This window comes from Xenia sp. Carnegie-2017, unplaced genomic scaffold (genome assembly GCF_021976095.1).
Source record: "Xenia sp. Carnegie-2017 unplaced genomic scaffold, XeniaSp_v1 HiC_scaffold_20, whole genome shotgun sequence".
NCBI lineage: Eukaryota > Metazoa > Cnidaria > Anthozoa > Malacalcyonacea > Xeniidae > Xenia > Xenia sp. Carnegie-2017.
This window is the reverse complement of record NW_025813483.1, coordinates 5,271,862-5,294,180: the sequence shown is the minus strand read 5'-3', so window position 1 is coordinate 5,294,180 and position 22,319 is coordinate 5,271,862. Positions and strand designations below refer to the sequence as shown.

The window sequence follows — 22,319 nt, the reverse complement described above, 5'->3', positions numbered from 1 at the left end:
CACCACGAGAATTCCATCTTGGTAAGCTGGTTCTTGGAAAACAGATTCTACGATAGTTTCCGCGACTTCCTGAGTTTTCTCGGATTTAAATCTTATCTTAATGCAACAGTATTCTGGTCCTTACAAGATCATCAATAAGACACTATCGCGTCAGGAATATTGTACAGTCTGATATCGTGACAAGTAGTGACCATATGGAAAGACGAGAACGGCTCGTGAAACGTTAATTTTTTGTAAAAAAAATGTAAATATTGTCGCTGCAGCACATGTCGGGTTATGACGTAATAAGGTTGGGCTGCGAACCAATTCGTGCTACGGATATTGTTTAATGAATAGAAATACAGGAGGCTTGTCACCCCACTGAATGAATGTAAAGAGAGGCTTGTCACCTCACTGAATGAATGTAAAGAGAGGCTTGTCACCCCACTGAATGAATGTAATGAGAGGCTTGTCACCCCACTGAATGAATGTAAAGAGAGGCTTGTCACCCCACTGAATGAATATTAGGGGAGACTTGCCACCCCACTGAATGAATTTAAGGGAGGCTTGTCACCCCACTGAATGAATATAAGAGAGGCTTGTCACTCCACTGAATGAATATAAGGGGAGGCTTGTCACCCCACTGAATGAATATAAGAGAGACTTGTCACCCCACTGAATGAATATAAGGAGGCTTGTCACCCCACTCAATGAATATAAGAGAGGCTTGTCACCCCACTGAATGAATATAAGGGAGGCTTGTCACCCCACTGAATGAATATAAGAGAGGCTTGTCACCCCACTGAATGAATATGAAGGTTTGCTTGCCCCTCTGAATGAATATAAAGGGAGGCTTGTCCCCCTGAATGAATATAAGGGGAGGCTTGTCACCCTACTGAATGAATATAAAGGGTGACTTTCCCCCCGTCTGGCGACGTCACTAATCTAGCTACTTTACGTTGCATTTTAGTTGCTTTATGAACAAGTTAATAAATCTTGTTTGTCGCGAGAATTAATTAAGGCCGTATAACCCAGAGCTAGGTTATCATAAGTAAAGAATCACACAAAGGTATCGGACAGTTAACGAATTGATTCTAATATGAACTCATAACCACTTGCGCCAAGATTCTTTACAATTCGAACGAAAAATTATGAAAGTTCTATGTACAGAAGGCATATATAATACGCGAAATTTAAAATACCAAGTCTGCAGTAAATAGATATATAACATAGTAATAAAAGATTCATGTTTAAGTTTATTCCGCGTTTTCCTCTTCCTCTTCCTGCCCGTTTTCATCTTCACCATTTTTCTGTGGACTCTCGTCCCCAGACTCGCGCGCACTTTCCTGTGCCGATGCTTCTGGCTCTGCCTCGGGAGATTGGGAACGAGATTTAGATTTAGATTTAGGTTCCTCTGACTTCGATCTTGACCTTGAAGGCGTTTGTTTCTTTTCATCACCGCTGTCCTTAGAACGAGATCTGGAACGCGATCGTTTTGGGGATTTTGATTTAGATTTTGATTTGGATTTTGATTTGGATTTTGATTTAGAGCGACGACGACGCTTCGGTGATCGAGATCTGAACATAGACAAATTACATGGAATTCAAACTAATGGAACAAGAAAGAAATTGGCCATCTTTAAGACAACGTCAACGGAAAGTGTAAATAGCTTATATCGGTCGTATATATGTAGTGAAGGTTCCCGTGTAATCAGTGTCTCGTATGACAAAGACAAAACGTTCGTTAAAAAGTTATTCAAAAACGACAACTATCGGTCCTTTTAAAGTGCTTGTATGGTGTTTTTGCAAGTGGGGGTATGTAGATAGTTTAGAAGATGTTTGAAACATATTGTCAATACATTATATAATACAAAAATTTGATCTTCGTGTATTTTCTAAAGCTCAAATTGGTAATTATTTGATCATACTTTCGAACTATAAAATATAATACACCAATTCTTAAAGTAGCCTGAACAATCTAAATGGTAGAAATGATAAAACTTGATACAAGCACTTTAAAAGTTATATGTTTATTATGTTCAAGAAGTCAATTATGCTTAAAAATGAAATTTTCACTTTCTCATTTCAATTTTTTTGAACGCGATTTACGCTAAGTAGATTAGCGATTTACACCAAGTGCATTAAATCTTGAATTTTTAACGGACGTAAGATTTAATGAAGTATGATGATTCCTATAAATACCTTCGTTCCCTTGACCTCGAGCGTGATCGAGATCCACCAACTTTTTCCTAAACAAAAAGCAGATAACGAATCTTCAATAATGATAAAACAGGATTAAATTTTACTACGCTTTCTATAGTCTATTTACGCACAGAAACTTTTTTCTCAGAGGAAAATGGGTTTTTACATCACGCACGAAATTTTTCATTAAAGCTTTGTAAATTAGTACGTATTTAGGTATTTTACTAAGATGGCAGGCGCTACAATCAACCACTTTACATATAAAAGCAAAACAACAGGGTAAATACAGTACCGCTCAGAAGTAAGTTTACCGAAAACGCGTTCCGAACTCGTTCCAAAATGCGTTCTAATTGCGTTCGATTTTTGGGTTTTTGCGTTCGGAAATTTTCAGAACGTGTCGCCTAAATTTTTTACAACGCGTTCCGGAACGCGAAGGCAGTGTTAAGTTACTTCTGAGCAGTACTGTACCTCTTTGCAATACAAAAAAATTGAGCACATAATAGTACACAAGGAGTAACATACAACAGACAGTTTGATTTTCCTCCCGTTCACTTCTTGTCCCTGTAACTTTTTCAATGCGGTCTTCATGTCATCCTTTGTTGCAAATTCCACAATCCTACAATGAAAAACAAGGAAAACATACAGTTGACGAGCTTTTGTCTACATCATTACTCATTTAACAAGATCTGCTGACATGTTAAGTATTATTTTCCGCTGGCGGAGGAACGAAATAAGCGGAAAATATTTTCTCATACCCGCTTGCTGCCCGAGAGTCAGGTGGTGCGGGTTGGCATGCATGTTTTTGTTGTTGTTTTGCCGTGCTATTACCACTAATCCACCCGGTGTAAATAGTTATGTTCAGTCGAGGCGGAAGATGTTTTGCATTGGGGGGTCGGTGGATGGTGGGTGAATAACAAAAAATGTCTTGGCAGGGGCATGGCATTTTAACCTTTGTAGTTGTTGTTGTCAAACTCACAAATATTTTTTTTTCTTGCTTCGGTCCAAGACTAGTGAAAAAGCTACTTATTTTAGACTGCACCATATTGCCATTGCATTTGCGCCATGTTCTAATAACAAATTTGGTGCGATTTTCTTCCTAGCATTAACTCCCAGTACTTCAAGTAAATGAAAATCTATGGGAGAAGCAAGCTTTCAAAATGGTTGTCAGTATATAAGTTTCCATCTAAGTTAATGATTTTCCTTCGTCAAAACATAAAAATTTATTACGGGGAAAATATTGGAGAAAGTAACTCTTCAATTGGGGAGGTGAGACTTAGCCACCCATCTGAATTATTAGGGGGGCTTCAGCCCCTTGGCCCCCCTTTTCCGCTACCCATGGTTATGTTATACGTATATATGGATGCATTGTCCGAACTTGTCAAGTTATTTAGCTTATGGGGTGTATGGCCTTACAAGTTTCTAAATAGTTTGTATTTGATGGTTGGTTATGGATAAAAAATAAAGTAAAGCTTGCAGCACTTGCCTGTAGCAGCTCCCAGTGGTGTATGAGAAAAAAACATTACACCTATTGATATGAGTTTTTTACTGATTCCTCTATAAATACATATGGTAAACTTTGTGCTTAAATAGTTAACTTTTAAACATACCCAGTATTCTTTTCTCGCTTGTGTGCATCAGAAAAAGTCACTTCAGCAGCATCGTTAAAGAGCTCTTTCAATTCCTATAACAGGAAAAATGTTGCAATGCCAGGCGAAGCCATGTCAACAAATGCTACTCAAAGTTGCAATGCCAGGCAAAGCCATGTCAACAAATGCTACTCAATGTTGCAATGCCAGGCAAAGCCATGTCAACAAATGCTACTCAATGTTGCAATGCCAGGCGAAGCCATGTCAACAAATGCTACTCAATGTTGCAATGCCAGGCGAAGCCATGTCAACAAATGCTACTTAAGTCTTATTTTTGTCTGTTTCATTCACCAAGATGCTTGCCCAAAATTTATGAGAATCTGTTTGCTGGTTGAATATTTTGATATCACAGGGCAAATCTAGCTTTTTTTTCGTCAAGAATTCTCAAAACAATATCTTCAATGTTTAGCCCAAAAAAGTCTCTAACATTAAATGTAAAATTTGACCTTGCACTTCACATTATATTAAAATCATGATTGAACTCAGAGACTGAACATCACGGGGCTTCTTCATCAAGGTGCGAGCCTTCCATTTCAAATACTCACCATTCAATCACACCTGTTACACAAACATGACCGGAAAGAACTGTCCTATGGAAGCCATGTTTTATAAGAATCAGAAATGGCTAGGCACTGGATGATGTTGGTCTGTCAGGCTGGCCGGACCTTGTGACATGGAGAACATGGAATGGCCGGGATGGTAGAACAACTCTTGGTCTAAGGACAGGACCCTTGTATTTAAGACAGGGTACACGGACGCGCATACAATTTCTATGTTTGGAATGACGTACATTTGGTCATATGGCTGACATTTGGATTGGACCAATCGCAAGTACTCACTACTTTAAGGTCACTGTAGTAAGGATTAAATACCAGATTATTGGAAATAATTTAGACATCCTACTCAATTTCCTATTTTATTCGAGCACTTCCAAGTTATCCTGATCAAATTGAAAAATGAACAATGATCCCAAGGAAAATTTTAAAATATGTTGCATTGAAAAGTGAAAAAAGTACAAAACTCCATCGAGGTTGACAAACCTGCCAATTTATACGGCTCGATAAGTTTTCCACCAGCAGTCGATGATCAGTTCGGACAGGTATATTTCGACTTTTCCTGAAAGCATTCATGCATAAATTAAATATTTATAATTGGCGAAGTTGATGTTCAGATAAGCAATGTAAACATTTACAATTTAAACAACCCCCACAAAAAAATATGCAAGGATGAATTTGTTTGTGTGAGGTCAGGGTGTATTCTGGGTAAACACCAACATATGTCAAAAAAATGTTTTCTTATGCCAACATAAGCTAACCTGCACAGCAAGGTACATGCTGAACCCCTGTCGTACACTATGGCAGAAATCTTGAAGACTTTTACTTCTTTTAATATTTTCAACCATTTAATTTTAGGACAAAGCATGAAATATATTTTAGCATAAAATTATTAATGAGTTATCCTAGGCAAACATTTGCATGCCGTTACACCAAGCTGCATTTAACTTGACACAGGATATCTCAGCACTTTTGACAACAGAATGCACCCTGGATTCAGAGGGGAGGGGAGGGGAGACACTCGCACTGCTAGTCTTGGGTGTAGGGGTAGAGAAACATTAATATACCAAGCATTTACAAGGAAGCAATGAGGACTTCATTTAGTGCAGCACACTTCTAAAAAATATCTCCCAGTCATAGTATAAGAAAAACAAAAATTAATAAGAAGAAAACGAAAACTTATGCGAACTAAAGCATGCCCTCTCTTCACTTGAGAAAATAGTAAATTCTTATAAAATTTCACCTTGAGCTACGATATCTATCAGGACTTCTTTCTCTTCTAAATCCATAGGAAAAATCTCGTCTTGAAGAAGGATCTCTGGCATGTTCAATGATGACTCTAAAAAAGCCATTAGCCATAAACATAATCAAGTCTTTCTTTATTAAATACGATTCCTAAACTTCACATTTTCTCTTTACAATCCTACCGTTCTCCCAGTAACTCTCTACCATTTAACTCCCAAACCACGTCTTCCGCATCTCTTTCATCATAAAATTCCTGCAATATCAAATAAGTGGCGACAATTAAATACGGTTAGGCTAATTTCGATTATTACTGAAACATTACGTAGCATTTTACGAGGCTACACACTTTACGATAAAAGGTTTTTTCATCAAACAGTTTCACATCGCAATCGTTTTCAAAAATTTAGTATTCAAATTTATATCAATAAATTGCAGCAAAAATTCGCAACCAAAACACTAATTATATATATTTGTCGCTTTCAACAGCTGAAAATGCATCAACACATACCACAAAACCATAGCCTCTTTTCAGACTTATATCTCGTATTCGACCGTATCCACGAACAAATTTTTCGACATCTCTTTCTCTAATATCTTCTCGTAACTTTCCGAAGTAAAGTCTTGTCTTACTTCGCGACATTTCAACGAAATATTTGGTAAAAAATCACCAACAAATTCTTTACCAATTTCAAGATAATGGCGGACGCGTCTAGTAAATAGTTAATCTTCACACGCGGGGGTCTCGAGAAAAATTACCCATCACGCTTCCAAGCAATTTCATTGGTCCTTTTCAAACGTCATAATGCAAGTTACGTCATTCTTATTACGTTTCCTGTACCAGTCGGCGCCTTTATTCCTTTCTTTGATCTTTTGACGTGTTATCACTTTCCACAAATCGGTGACTGACTACCTCCAAAAATTTGTTGAGAAAATATTGCCCAATACTTCTCAGCGTGCGCTTCCAGTTGAGCGTCTAAAACATGTTGACCGTGGAATCTTTTCAGAACGATTTGAAAATCTTCTTCCTTTGTAGTCGATGTTAGCTCCTTTGCAATTTTTTTTATATGTACATTTAAATGTGTTCCCAATTGTTTGTGAAAGCTATGTGATGTTACTTAACTCAAAGACTGGCTCGCACGACAATAATTTTTGAATTCTGATTTAGTTGAAGTCAAACACATAATTCAAGATTGTCATCCTCTTGAGTTTGGGGCAACGCTTTAGTAAATTTCTATCTGATGCGTGGGATTCTGAATCCCATAGGATACAGTGATCACTGATCATGCTCAAATAGGAGAATTATTCTTTTTTTGGCGTGGTGCAACCACCCGGTGTTAAATGCTAACCGAGCCAGCCTCATTGTCGGCCTCAGCTGATAAGTAGTTCATTAATAATTCATATTAGTTATTACATAATGACGTAATCGTTTCTCTTTCAAAATCTCAAAATTCCAATGCAAAGTTCTGCTCAGTTTTGAATTTTTGACAACATACGTTTATGATGAGGGATCTTCATACCAACAAAATAGTGAATAACTCGAGCAATTAAAATATATAATGCAAAAGTTACTGGAGAGTTAAGAAGTTTTTGTCAACAGTTGTTGATGGATGGGGCTTCGAAAGTCATCGAGAATGACAATGTCAGCATTTGTCCTGTGTGTGATGAGTTTGTTGATAAACTGCAACCAATGGAAGTGCATGTAAACGCACATTTTAACGAGGAGAGCACTTCAGATTTCGGTATGATGACAATAGTGTCGTGTATATAGCAGATTGCAAGTGTAGTTCTGTGATATAAGCAGCAAAACTTTGTGATTCATTTTCTCAGAAATATAGAATTTAGATCTCTGTTTTTGTTATATGTTGAGAAAATTTCCCACTAACATTAAATTGTATCATTTGGGATATCACACTGAAGACAATTGTCAATGTATGTATGATTTACCCCATGAAAGTTTTATTCTATGCTTTTGATTTTCATCCATGTTTACCATCTATTATACAACTGTGGCGTGCAATTAACACGGTATAATTGTGCCTAAATTGTTTTGAATGTACAAAGAAAATTAAATTCTTCTTATCTCAGAGCCTCTTTCAAAAGAAAAAATAAATGATGAGATGCTGGCTAGAATTTTGCAAGAGGAAGAAGATTTGGAATACGCTAGACAAAGTCAACAGGGCAATGATGAGTTTCAAAAACTGCAAGTAAACTATGTGTCCGTTCTATCTGGTTGTGTATTTTGTTTACCATGCATTCAAAATATGAAAATTTTGAGGCCGGGGAAAAAAAATTGTAGCATCTGAACAAAAATTCTGTTTTTTATGAATTTCTAATGAATATTAATTTAGCTAAAATCTTACCGATGAAATTGTTTTTTGAGGTATTTTGTCACACGATAAGACCAGTGGCATGCTGGGAAGAATTTTTGGGGCTGAGGATTGGGTGGGCAGTCGATTTGCTCAGAAATTTCATCCCAGAAGACATACCACCTTTAAAAATGAGAGCCAAAGGCTTGAACAATGCACTGCAGATGCAAAGTTATACGATGATAGTCTTGGCCAAGCTCAACAAGAAAATTTTTAAACTAAGAAGCTCTAAAATGTCATTTCTTGGACTTTGAGGGATGAAATATTACCAACTGTATAATTTCAAATGCATTTTTCCTACCCAAATTCAAAACTTGACTGCCCATTTTTATTTCCATGCCCCTCCAATCAACAGCTAGGGAGATGATGGCCCCCAGACCTCCCCTGCTAGCACTCTACAAGATTGTTCATGGTGCTAATGTCTGTCTTCATTGCTTGATAGCAAACCTATGGCATGTGTTCTTCATCAGAGAATTCAGAGCAATGCACTTCATTGCAACCAAGCTACAAGTGTAGTTCCCAGAAGAATGAATTGTTCAGTTTTCATCTTACCAGCGAAGATAGCCAAGCGACATGTACCACAGGTTAAGAAATTTCAGCCGTGTAATTCAATGATTTATTGCAATTTATTTTTAAATATACGTCTTTCCTGATGTGAAGAACTTTAAACAAATTCCCAATCCTATAGGTGTTTTAGAAAGTCTACAAAAGAATCTCCAAGCAACAGGACCACATCCAAGATATTCTTTTCATTTCTGTTGTGCAACAGATCATTTTTCAAACAGCTATTTTGATCGCAGCTGGGGTTGTGGTTACAGAAACTTGCAGATGTTACTTTCCGCATTGATTCGATTGGATGTGTATAAAAATACACTTGCCAAAAGTAAGAGGATGCACCCCATTGCTATTTGATTTGAAAATGGAGTGTATTGATTGGTGCACAATAGGGTGTGTGTGTGTATTATGGGGGTTATCCAATGTTTTGTTAAATGTATAAAAAGTTTGTCAAGAAACTGATGGAGGGCAAAAGAGTTGGTCTGACTAAAATTGTGGGCTTTATCTATCATAAATAGAAACACTAAGAAGTTGGTCCCAGCTCCCTGAGAATGTACAACGCCCTCAAATTATTTTGGAATGTGTTTCTTTTTTTAAGCCCTCAAATTCCTGAAATGTAAATTTCAATAATTTTATCTGGATTTTAGTTTGTCAAAAAGTTCCATCAATTCCAACCATTCAGATGTGGATTGAAAATGCATGGCATCATGGTAAATGATTCAATAAAACTTACTCTTTCATCTTAGATGAAGTAAACAAATGGTTGAGCGGTCTGCTGGCCAGGTAGTAATTTTTTCCCTTCTATAACTTTTTGTCTTTTAGGATTTGATGTACAAGGTGCTGCACAACTTGGTCACAAACTATTGAAGACAAAGAAATGGATAGGAGCAACGGAAATTGCTGTTTTCTTGAGGTTCATTGGCATAAAGTACGAATTTAACTTGATTAATTTAAAAGATTTTAATCTTGATAAGGTTGTGCAGTACTGACGACTGCACGATACATATATATATGGAAGTTTAAACTGACTCTGACTCGAATGACAGTCTTAGGTCAAAATTCAAAACTGTTATGAGCGATATATATTTATCCATTTATTGAATTTCAAGATTGTCACTTTAGAATCTGAAAACGGCTTCCATTCATAATGGCTCTCCAAACGCCAGTAACCAATTAAATTCCTCTTTAGGAATGGTTCTGCAAACGTCAGTAACCAATAATAGCCCTCTTTAGGAATGGCTCTCCAAACGTCAGTAACCAATAAAAGCCCTCCTTATGACTGGCTCTCCAAAACGTCAGTAACCTTTAAAAGCCTACTTTGGTTATTCTATTTTGATTTTGACAGATCAATTATCGTTGATTTTCACCGTGCGACGGAATCTGACGGAACACATCCGTTGATGTACGACTGGTTCAAAGAATACTTCTCTGGAAGTTCGCATCAGACTCCTGTTTACATACAGCATCAAGGTAAATGTGATAGAACTGCGTAAGTTAAAGGAAAGAAACTCCCGCTAGCAATAACAGATTAAGCATTGGGGAGAATTTTAGATACCAATGAGCATGTGCTGTTCTTTAAACTATTTGAAAATTTCGTACACTATCATCTACCTAAGATGTCGGTGTTTGTAGTAACAAATAAAAAACATTGACAGTTCGGAGTCTTTTAAATTATTTAAAACAAAATCTTCCCGAATCCTCGGTCAGCTTTGGATGTAATGATGAATAAATATGTAGCATTTGTTGCGAGTTTATAAAACTATGAAGACGAAGTTTTCAGTTAAGATGCTTGTGTTAGTTCTAATAAAAAAATTTCAGTACATTACTTTAGTTAAGTGTCTTTAAACTGTAGTAAAGTGTCTGAAACTATCCTTGCATCAAATTCACGTACGGTTTTGACTAGGTCATAGTCGTCTGGTTGTTGGTTACGAAGAACATCACGCAAAAACGAGAACTCCAAGTTTAATACTTTTGACCCGTCGTCTTCAAAGAACAGATGCAAAACTCATCAAAGTTAAAAACAGCGTCAAGTTTTAGTTTTCTTAAAAAGACACCGAAGCAGATGAAATCGAAGCAATATCAGCTTGTGTATGTCGATGGATTGATAAACGAAGATGAAAAGGAGGTACAGGATGTTGTTTTTAATCCATTGAAATTTATACGGCTTTGGAGGAAAATTATTCGTATGAGTATAATTTCAGATTTTCAGTTGTTTCCGTTTCCGTGGTGTACTTTTGAATCCTATTTTGTCCAGTGAAATTATTAACAGAATCATTTTCATTCACTTCTTCATTGTTTCTCTCCTTCAAGGCCCACAAACTGCTGACGTCAACGCGAATTCCGTGATAATGAAGTTTTATTGAACAATTTGATATTTTCTAGTGGTTTATTTTGTAATTTTAGAAGTACAAGAATCTACGGAGGGGGGGAGGGGGGAGGGGGGAGATAAAACTTCATCGAAAATTTTTGGTTTTCAACTATTTACAATTAATTCCTTTGAATTTAAAAATTATATGTTTTACAAGAAAATAGTATGATTATTTGGAATGTTTGGAGGGGGTGGCCAGTTTTCATGTTTTAAAAACTTAAGTGGCTCGAGCTGCCCCCCGGGCGTTGTATTTCTTACGCGTGCATGTATGAAAATATGGAGTAGATTTAGAACAAAGATTATCCAAACGTTAATCTGATTATATTGTAATCTGTGTATTCTGTAAACAATATCATTTGGAAGTTTAAGACCAACCGTTGAATGCGATTTGATTCTTTTTAACGAGAAATTTTAGGAATTGTTATTAAGATAGCCATTGTCATGTTGAATGGCGAAAATAATCTAATAGTTCTGAAGAATTGTTTTAAAAACAAAAACGAAAAGAAACGATGCATTTCGTAGTTTTTGAAATAGTTTTTAGAGCTCTTATGTAGGTGTTCGACTTTTCACCATGACAAAATCTCAAATTTTAGGAAGTGAAATAATTTATCCAGGCCCTTGTCATACACTTTATTTATAAAACAGCGCGCTTTTATCGACATCGTTGTCGTACCGTCGAAAGCAAGACGTTGTTCATCATTTCGCTTAAATAGAGTAGCAAAATATTTTATTATTGTGCAATTAATCCTGGAATATTTTAACTGTTGCTTCATACATCAAATGTGTTAAGAGAATTTACAAACATGAAATATTCATTTTACAATCACACGACACATTCATATTACATTTACTGTCACACTTATTTTGTTATAATTCTTTATATGCGTTTATAAACTATTAAACATTCTTTCGCTTGAACTTCCATATCCTTTAGTATTATCCTCCATAATCTTTCGTATAGCTTCACATCCTTCCGAATTATTTTCCGTATCCTTTCGTACATCCTCCATATCCTTTCGTACATCCTCTATATCCTTTCGTACACCTCCATATCCTTTCGTACATCCTCCATATCCTTTCGTACATCCTCCATATCCTTTCGCACATCTTCTATATCCTTTTGTACATCCTCCATACCCTTTCGTACATCCTCCATATCCATTCGTATATCCGCCATATCCTTTCTTATCCTCCATATCTTCACGTATACCTTCCATATCCTTTCGTGCAACCCTTCACAACTTTCGTAAAATTATCCGTATATTTCTCAAAGAGTTTGGTATTTCTCTCTCAAACTAACATTTTATCTCATCCTCATTCAAGGGGTACTCAACGATCATTCCACACACAGGGGTCTCACTCTTAACAGTATGGATTTTAACTGTCAATAATTTAGGGGGGGGGGTATTCTAACATTTAAGGACCGTGCTCAAACTCAAAACCGTTTTGAGGAATGTTAAGATTCGGTGCAAATTGAAATTGTCCATCATCGTTGGTGTGTGGAACAATTTGCTCCACTTCATCACCTGTACAAAAGAAATTCTCGAGTATTTCAAAAGCCTTCTTGTAAATTTCTTCGTTTTCGTGACTTTGAAGAAACTCGATCTTGTCGAGACCTGTTTTAGAAACAAATCATCTCAGTTTTTATATCATAAAAATTGTATTATTATGCAGTAGCAAAGCAAGAGCGTTTTTTATTCATAACATGCAAACATTTCTGTGCTTATTTACTTAAACTAGGCATCGAAAAACAGTTAAAAGATCAAACTTTGTACTAAAACTTTACACTGAAAAAATGAATGGAATAAATTTTCTAGAACCAAAAAGAATTCTCATTAACACTGTTGTTCTTCCGAGTGAAGAAGGACTGGCACTAAAACACTCACCATAACTTTCCTCCACAATAAGCGCATATTTATTTGTCTCCCCGCTTAGCTTGCCGTCCAAATCGCCAATTTTCAAAATATTTTCGAGACCGTTGAGTGCAACACGGATAATCTTCATGTCCATAACGGTAAGAAGATCGCAAAGAGGTGGAATACAGCCTTGATCAACGAGATATCTTAAAAGACATAATACACACTCCTCAAACACTGAGACTGGTCATTGTTATGAGCCTGCAGTTTAACAGGACTCAACAACGTAGTGATGCTGATACTTTATAACAATATCTATGAAAAGTAGAAAACTAAAGAAGATACTGAACAAAACAATTTCTTAAAATTTTCATCTCTTTCTTGATATTCAAGATAAAACAAGCGTTTATAAGCAGAGTAGGTACTATTTTGTCTTCATTCGTTAGAGATCATAGTCCGGCATTGATAACACCTGATTGAGGCTGAACAAAAGCGTGCGTGCGCTCGTTGATGCGTGCCTATACATTGTTGAGTGCGTTTGAACAGCTCATTCAACAATTGAACTATAATACATGGAACGTTACCTGTTATAGAAAATCCTAATAATTTTTTGAAGCCAAATCTTGCACCCATACACGCGAGATTACACCCAGAAACGCGTGTGTAATCAATCAATTTTCACTCCACGAGAGAATCTTGAAACACTAAACACGCGTGTCTGGGTGTAAGATTTGGCTTCAATTATTTATTTCAGATAGCGTTCCATGTATTTTAGTTCAATGCACTCAATAGCATTAAGTTAACGCATGCGCACTGTACAGCGTATATTATTGTAAAAATGGCGCCGTTGCTGGGCATCGTGGAATATTTCATCTCGTAGTCTCAACATGTTGTGAGAGGGTTTGAGCACATCCCTAAACATCACTCAACAAGCGCAAGACATATTGAGTGAATATGTTTGAGTGCGTTTGCACACGTAGCTTCATTCGCAGAAATCCTACAGTCCAATCATATCAAGACATTAAGAAATAAAATTACCTGATTTGTTCCGGAGTACCACCAGATGTAGCATTTGTAATGGTCCATGCCGCTTCCTTTCTTGTTTTGAATTCCGCTTTGCTTAATATTTCAATCAACATTGGTATAATGTTTGCATCAATCACCATCTATTTTAACATATAAATAATGATAAATTACGTGGTTACATGTTTGTAAATGTAGATCGTCCAGGTTGGTATAGTCCTGAGAAGGACTGTTTTTGTTGTTGTTGACTGACGTTTCGACAACCTTAGTGGTGGTCATCTTCAGTCATCTTCATTTGACTCTGAAGATGACTACTGCTAATGTTGTCGAAACGTAAGTCAACAACAACAAAAACAGTCCTTCTCAGGACTATACCAACCTTGACGATCTACATTTACAAACATGTTACGATACTCCCGGGTTCAAACCATTTACTAAATTACGTGGTATTAATTATTGACTATTTTGATGGTTGTACAATCAGAAAAAGCGACGACCCGAACTACAATTTTGACAGTCTAAATTCACCGAGCATCTGAAAGAAAAGCGCTAGTTTCTTTCATATTTTAATATCATAGATAATAACATCACGTTGTTGTGATGTACTCAGGTATAGTAACAAGATAATCATTGTCTTCAATGCTCAACCAACTGAACTACAATCAACTGTGGACTATGATGATATTTCAAAACACAGTTCTAGTTTCTTTCATATTTTAATATCATAGATAATAACATCACGTTGTTGTGATGTACTCAGGTATAGTAACAAGACATGTTACATCATTTTATGTAAATCAATTTCCAAACCTGTATTTGAACACGATTACCAGCGGTGATATTAGATAGCGTCCAACAAGCTTCTTTTCGTATGCTCTCCTTAGATGAGCTCAACAAACGCAGCAAACTCGGTAGAGCATTGCAGTTTAAAATAACCTGAGCAGAGAGAAAAAAAAAGAGAGCACTTATCAGAATCTTACAGTTAAATATGAAAGTATATATGATAGTAATTTAGCCAAACAGATAACGACATTACTGTAGAGCACGAAGCCTAGAAACAGCAAACCTAAACCTGGAATTTGAAAATTAAAAAATCGAATCTGGAATCCTATTTCTCCTACTGTATAACACTATGCAGGAGACGGGAAAGCCTGAAAAGTGTATTTTAGTTTGCGTATTAAGTTAATGGAAACCAATATGATTTACTGACTTTTTTACCAAATGATTTGTTTCTAACTAAAGCCTCAAGGTCCTTACCTGTGTTTGTGTATCATCACCAGTCACAATATTACCAACAGCTCTAAGACTTGCCGATACCACTGTGTTGAATGGATGCCTAACATGAGATACAAAAATACTATCATGTACTTCATACATCACTTGAAACATGAGATACACAAGTATACCATCATGTACTTGATACATCACTTGAAACATGAGATACACAAGTATACCGTCATGTACTTGATACATCACTTGAAACATGAGATACACAAGTATACTATCATGTACTAAATGTATCACTTGAAAATGAGATACACAAGTATACTATTATGTATTAAATGTATCACTTGAAAAATGAGATACACAAGTATACTATCATGTACTAAATGTATCACTTGAAACATGAGATACACAAGTATACCGTCATGTACTTGATACATCACTTGAAACATGAGATACACAAGTATACTATCATGTACTAAATGTATCACTTGAAAAATGAGATACACAAGTATACTATTATGTATTAAATGTATCACTTGAAAAATGAGATACACAAGTATACTATTATGTACTAAATACATCACTTGAAACATGACATCCATAAGTATACTATCATGTATTAAATGGATCACTTGAAACATGAGATACACAAGTATATCATCATGTACAAAAGTATATACGTTCGTAGCGAACATAATGAACAAGTCATTGTGGTCAATAACGTGAAATCGACGCATTAACAGTCAACGATGTCAGTCACTTGAATTCAATCTCAACAACTTTTGAGCTAGACCTTTAGGTACATGTGAGTACACACACTACGCTTCAAATGCAAATACTGGATCTTTGGATGCAGGTTTATATAGCTAACATAGTACACATACGTACAGCAGTAATTCAACAAGTTTACGACAAACACCAGATGCAATAACAGCTTGAATTTTGTCATTAGGACCATCGGAGAGATAAGACAATACCCAGCATGCATCAGCCAATATATCGGGATCGGTTTGATGCATTGTTGACCCATCTCCATTGAATATAAGACGAGCCAACACCGGTAGACATATAGAGACCTTAAATGAAGTACATTACATTAGTAAAATGGCGTGTACTGTTTTAAAAAGCAAAGATAAAAAGTTCAAAATGAAAGTCTTGTAGGTAAACAAGTGACTTAAGTAATGAAAAAAAGAATCTCTAGCCGAAGTATTTATGGTAAAAAGAAATGCTCAGGCTTGAAGATAAGCGAGAGTATCGCTAGGTACGAAGTTTGTAGTTAAAGCCACAGCCGAAGTATTTATGGTAAACAGAAATGCTCAGGCTTGAAGATAAGCGAGAGTATCGCTAGGTACGAAGTTTGTAGTTAAAGCCACAGCCGAAGTATTTATAGTAAACAGAAATGCTCAGGCTTGAAGACAAGCGAGAGTATCGCTAGGTACGAAGTTTGTAGCTAAAGCCACAGCCGAAGTATTTATAGTAAACAGAAATGCTCAGGCTTGAAGATAAGCGAGAGTATCGCTAGGTACGAAGTTTGTAGCTAAAGCCACCTGCGTTTCACAAACTAATTTTTGTTTTTTTTTACGCAAATTTTCTCAAATTTTACGCAGTTCCTGTAGCAGGGCTCGAAATCGAAAATTTCAACCAGCATACAAAACGGTCGCTAGGGTGCGAATATCAAGTATCCCAAATTAAAATTTTTGTATCCCAAATTTTGATATCGTAGAGTATATTTCATACGTAGGCAATATCAATGTAAAGAAAATCATTAGAGGACACGTATGCTATGCAAATACACAGTACAATGAAAATATGTTGAAACTATTGACTGTTCATATAGGAAGAAGAAAAAATTCATATATTCTTGAGTAATGTACTTTTACGCAAAAGTAAAACTAAAATGACAATTGGTAATCGCTAAAACACGTCAGAATCAGCGTCTTCAGAATCAGAATCAAACATTACTAAGACATCATACTGCTCGGAGTCGTTCTCAACAGATGCACGTGTTTGCGTACAAATAAGTTCTAAGACATCATACTGCTCGGAGTCGTTCTCAACAGATGAACGTGTTTACGTACAAATAAGTTCTAAGACATCATACTGCTCGGAGTCGTTCTCAACAGATGAACGTGTTTACATACAAATAAGTTTTTCATTGACACCTTATAAAAATATGTTATTATCTTAAGTCACAGAAAAAACTGCACTTGGAAAACCTTAATTAAATTTCATTGGTAGCTCAACAGGTAGAGCGGCGGACTAGTATCCCGAAGGTGCGAGTTCAAATCTCGTCCATGTCACATGTTTTTCATGTGCATATCAAAAATCCGTGTTAGGATTAATATATTATAAATTTCATTGCGTTATGATGGCGACTTACAGCTTTCATTGTTTACAAGCATTTCACAACGATCCTATCTAAGAATCTTGCAAATACTTCGATTTTTCTAGTATCCCATTTGGATAGTAAGCAAGTGATATTTAGTATAGAATATTAAAATCTGGTGTCCAGTGGATATTGGACTAACGAAAATTTCGAGCCCTGTGTAAAATCTTTAGAACGACATTCTGTGAAAGAACAAACCTTGCCAAAGTCAGGAGGTGGATTTTTTCCTCGACAAAGATTTGATAAAGCCCACACAGAGTTCTTTACCATGCTTAACTTTCCTGATGTTGTTATGATCCTGCAAGATGATATTCATGTAAGCAAAATATAAATATGTACAAATCACAGTTGTTGGGATAATGTACGTATATCGTGACGAAACCGCGACGTCATAGTAACGTATATTGTATGAGTAAAAACAATACATACGTTAATAATGGTTCTAACATGCCATTGTTGATGACAAAATCTCGACATTCGGGGCTGTCACCAGCGATGTTACCAAGAGCCCAAACGGCCTAAAGCAGAAAAATCAAGCAAATCAGATTTCTACAGTAGCAGACCCATAGAATGCAAAAAAAAACAGAAGTTTACATAAGGAGTGCGAGTATATGGCCTTTAATAGTTTTACAAGATTATTTAATTGCAATTTGCTCTTAATGAATTACACAATAAACTTATGTTAATTGGAATATACGTACATAGAGAGTTAACACAACATATCAATGAAACAATGTGACCTTGTCAAAGTCTCCACCCTACACCTTACATACACACCACTCTTCCCCCATTTCACTCGATACTTTACATGCACATAGCCCCACTCCAACTTTATACCCCATACACTTTACATACAAACCACTCTTCCCCAGTCCCACTTTATACCCCATACACCTTACATACACATAACCCCAGTCCCACTTTATACCCTATACACCTTACATACACATAACCCCAGTCGCACTTTATACCCTATACACCTTACATACACATAACCCCACTCCCACTTTATACCCCACACACTTTACACAGACTCCCCTCTCCCAACTGACATCAACTTCAAAGAAACAACACCAACAGACAAGTGCTTTACAAACCTGTTCTTGAACATCTTCATGTGGTGACTTCATCAAAGCAATGAATATTGGAACAGCTCCAGCTTCAACAACATGTCTTGTCTGAGTCTGTGTCCCAGATGCGACGTTTGTTAATGCCCACGCAGCTTCAAACTAGTGACAATGTAAATATTGAATGGAAGCAAGTCATAAAACCAAGTTCAATTTTTGGCAACATTTTACCATATGCCACACCACATAACTGGTATAAAAAACACACCATAAAGATTGGGTATTTATTGGGGACACTACGGGTGTATCTAACAGACCGACACCCATTTTAAACTAAAAACCATGTTCAACTGACAATTTTAAAAAATGTGTAAAAAGCGCACTAAAAAAGAAAAAAGTATGTCTTAACTCAATATGTATGTTCATTATACGTAAAATGTATCTTCTAATTTTCATCTTTCTAACCAGTAAGACTTACATTGAATAAAATAAAGATTTAAGTTACATCATTTTATGAAGAAAATTACCCATGGAACTGATTAATTAAATAGTTCATCAAACATTCCAAAAAAGAGTTTGATACTTTCCATAGATAAAGACCATTCTAATGAAAATGTCTACCTGAAGGACATGATTATCTTCTCTTTGCAAGAATTCAATAAGTCTAGGAATCACTCCACTGTTGACAACTTCCTCAATAGGAGGATTGGGTTCTAGAATTAATAAAATATATTAATTCAACACAACTTCCTCAATAGGAGGATTGGGTTCTAGAGTTAATAAATTATATCAATTCAACACAACTTCCTCAATAGGAGGATTGGGTTCTAGAATTAATAAAATATATCAATTCAACACAACTTCCTCAATAGTAGGATTGGGTTCTAGAGTTAATAAAATATATCAATTCAACCAACTGCTCAACAAATAAGATAGATCAGTTCTAGAGTTGACATTGGTACATCATTTAGGAAATAAAAGATGTTTACTGTGTTTGCACAGACATATGCAAACTGAGGAGACCTTTGGAAGAGCTTGGAGAGCAGATCAGTGCAAGCCCGAGACCAAAGGTCGAGTGTTGCACATGCTTGAGAGTTCTCACAAACGTCTCCAAGGTTTGCATAAGTCAGTGCAAACAAGAAAAACATCTTTATTTCTTTTATAAAATAACAATAATGCTAAAAAGACAAACATTTCAATTTTTCCTCTAAAATGTATTCATGATCAATTTGCAAATTCTCTTTGACTGATTGATTGCTATAATTGATTTGATTGGTTGAGCTCAGATTTATTTTGCACAGGCTAATGCAAACACAGCTCTAGACCAATCAGCGCATGCATTTCATTGTTTATTTTATAATTTAATACAATACAGTTTCTCAATAGCAAGATTGGTTTTTAAAGTTGATTAAGGTACATGAACTAAAAAGAATGAGCTTATCAGTTCGAAGACTGGGGTTAGTTAGTTGCTGTGAGACCTCAAGTGAATATACAATTGGTCTGTCAAGTGGACTGAGCTGATGGTAATAGTTAGATTAAATACACGCACACATTCAAAGAATTAGCAAACACTCTCATTGTCAAACCTTTTGATAAAAGTCTACGCAACTGCTGAGTGACAAGTAGCTGCTCTTCTTCATTTTCTGTGTAAAGTTTTTCAATCATTGACTGCGCCAATGCACTCTGTTGAAGAGTATCGAAGGAGAAACATTGAAATAATTATGGTAACTTTAAAGTTAGATGAAGGACACAGAGTTGATGTTTATTATATGGTCATCTCAAAGAGATACAGAATTATTCATTTGGATCATGAAATTAAATTGAGCAATCTCTGGGCACAGCTGCAAGATAGCTCAAATATGTCTGTTTTTAGTTCCAAGAAACGAAAGAGCAATATATTATGTAAAATTATGCTATCTTTGGATACAATTATCAGAGATTCAAAGTCGTGAATTCAATTGCTCTTTATTTTTGAAAACAATAGCTCGCATAAGGAAAAATCACTTAAATCTGACTAGTTACTTTGTCAGATGATTTGATTCAGATCATTTTTGTCCGATGCAATCGCATATAATTTAACGTGTTTACGAAAATGACTTAGGAAAATGAAATACACTTATAGTTTTAACTTCACAATACATTAAAATGCCTTGAATACATTCATCGGCATCAAAACACCCACTTCATCAAATAGTTTTGATAAAACTAACTCACCCTTGCCGGGTCGTTAAGCAAGGCATCCAATTCGGGAGTTGAAGCGTCAATTTCAGACGATTCGACATTTCGTCGTTTGAAAACCTGCGAATGCAAAACATTTTGGAAAAAATCTTCAGCTATGTCGAATCTTAAATTCTCCAAGAGCAGCACATATAGCATCAAACGAACGAGAAAGAAAGTCATGCTCTATAAATCCGTAAACATATTTGTTATGACCTGTTCTTCGCGTTTAGCTTTCCTCAGTTGAACTCCTTCCTCTTCGCGTCTCCTTCGCAATTCTTCGGCGTCAAGGCCCTTGTTTTTGTATGACTTTATACGAGAATTTTGATTCGCACTCGACATAGTTAATCAAGTGTTCAGGGCAACAAAAATGAAAATACAGAAACGAGGAAATATTTGTTTGGAAATCGACTTTTTAGGCTCTGGCACGCAAGCTGTTTCTTGGGAATATTGATAACGCGCATGCGCAACGATATTTTCCACGGATGGCGTAATTAATTTAATTTCACAATAAATATCTTTCAAATCAAATCAAATCGTCGAGTTTAGGCCATAAGTCTTTTCTTCAAAATTTGTTGCATCAAATTTGAAGAAAACATTTTTTCGAGGCTGATCCCCAGTTTTTTAATTGAATTGCGAAGTCTATCCAGGTTAAGTTCCGATTCTCCGAAAATCTGTGCACTGTATACCTTTGACTAATATTTAATATTTATCAAATTCTTTCCAAAAATTTACACTGATAATTGAAATAATTTCGAGACACGTTTGCTAAGTGGCGTTTTTGTAATATGAAACAGAGACCATCTCATCTTTTTATCGAGTTTATCAAATCAAACTCGTCGTGTTCTCTCCCGTGTGAACTGTTGCATATGGTGAAAAAATTGTATCATTTTTTTTTAAATTGAAATTCTTTCATTTGTTACAACTTCTGTTCGCGTGCCAAGAAAACTTTTATTCATTTTGTTAGAGAAAAAAGTGTGTTAAAACAAATGTTGTCAAATTTCACGTCAACCATTTCAAATGTCGTCACAATCCATTTAAAACCGGGTTCATGTCTATCATCACTAACTCTTTGACTTTGTTGTGAAGACTTTGTTGTGAAGACTTTGTTGTGAAGTTCAGTGAACTTGATTTGCGCGATGCGTTGGAACAAACAATTATGGCTTAAATCGTGGGAATTTCTGGGGCTGTCAACTTAAACTCGCTTGATGATCGTTCAGATATGATTGTAAAGATCGGCGAAAAGTTACTGAACGTGCACAGATTCATCCAATTGGCAAACAATTTACTGTAAGTGTTCATTGCTAACCTGGAGAATATGCAGTCGTTGCTATTTGTGTACGGGACCGTTTTTTGTCAACATTAGTATTACTTTGAGCCGGAATCTGAAAAAATTGTCTTTGACAAAACTTTCCAACTTTGTTAAAATCTCACAAATTCGTTTTAAAATAATCTTATGAATTGATCAACTTCTCTTAAATTGGTCCAGCAAAACTACTTAAAGTTATTGCACTGTATTAGTTATTTTCCGAGCAAATTTGGGCAGTAATATTGGGTACTCGATATTGGTATAATCATCCCTTTTAAGCATTAATTGTCCAATATCAAAATGTGACACATTTTTCCAT

The 22,319-nt window shown here is 35.9% G+C and overlaps 3 protein-coding genes and 1 long non-coding RNA gene across 4 annotated transcripts; 2 read left to right on the top strand and 2 right to left on the bottom strand.

The window, feature by feature from the left end:
• Positions 1 to 1,049: 1,049 nt before the first annotated feature.
• Positions 1,050 to 6,359, bottom strand: LOC124442180 (serine/arginine-rich splicing factor 5-like). The gene is made up of 8 exons (XM_046992665.1): positions 6,135 to 6,359; positions 5,809 to 5,879; positions 5,625 to 5,720; positions 4,868 to 4,943; positions 3,789 to 3,862; positions 2,704 to 2,797; positions 2,182 to 2,228; positions 1,050 to 1,557 (listed from the first exon to the last, which is right to left on the bottom strand). The coding sequence occupies exons 1-8, from the start codon at positions 6,264 to 6,266 to the stop codon at positions 1,236 to 1,238; spliced, it is 912 nt and encodes a 303-aa protein (XP_046848621.1). The 5' UTR covers positions 6,267 to 6,359; the 3' UTR covers positions 1,050 to 1,235.
• Positions 6,360 to 7,229: 870 nt separating this feature from the next.
• LOC124441546 (zinc finger-containing ubiquitin peptidase 1-like) lies at positions 7,230 to 10,040 on the top strand. The gene is made up of 7 exons (XM_046992023.1): positions 7,230 to 7,365; positions 7,712 to 7,830; positions 8,435 to 8,576; positions 8,681 to 8,875; positions 9,195 to 9,257; positions 9,370 to 9,475; positions 9,893 to 10,040. Exons 1-7 carry the CDS (start codon positions 7,230 to 7,232, stop codon positions 10,038 to 10,040), a joined length of 909 nt encoding a protein of 302 aa, XP_046847979.1.
• A 520-nt stretch (positions 10,041 to 10,560) lies between these two features.
• Positions 10,561 to 11,289, top strand: LOC124442018. The gene is made up of 2 exons (XR_006947061.1): positions 10,561 to 10,672; positions 10,858 to 11,289. It is a non-coding gene; the product is annotated as an uncharacterized LOC124442018 (long non-coding RNA).
• A 336-nt stretch (positions 11,290 to 11,625) lies between these two features.
• Positions 11,626 to 21,157, bottom strand: LOC124442354 (importin subunit alpha-7-like). The gene is made up of 13 exons (XM_046992854.1): positions 20,908 to 21,157; positions 20,689 to 20,772; positions 20,061 to 20,157; positions 19,096 to 19,187; positions 18,505 to 18,636; positions 17,837 to 17,925; positions 17,606 to 17,705; positions 15,910 to 16,097; positions 15,052 to 15,130; positions 14,605 to 14,730; positions 13,810 to 13,937; positions 12,802 to 12,977; positions 11,626 to 12,531 (listed from the first exon to the last, which is right to left on the bottom strand). Exons 1-13 carry the CDS (start codon positions 21,031 to 21,033, stop codon positions 12,332 to 12,334), a joined length of 1,617 nt encoding a protein of 538 aa, XP_046848810.1. The 5' UTR covers positions 21,034 to 21,157; the 3' UTR covers positions 11,626 to 12,331.
• Positions 21,158 to 22,319: the final 1,162 nt, after the last annotated feature.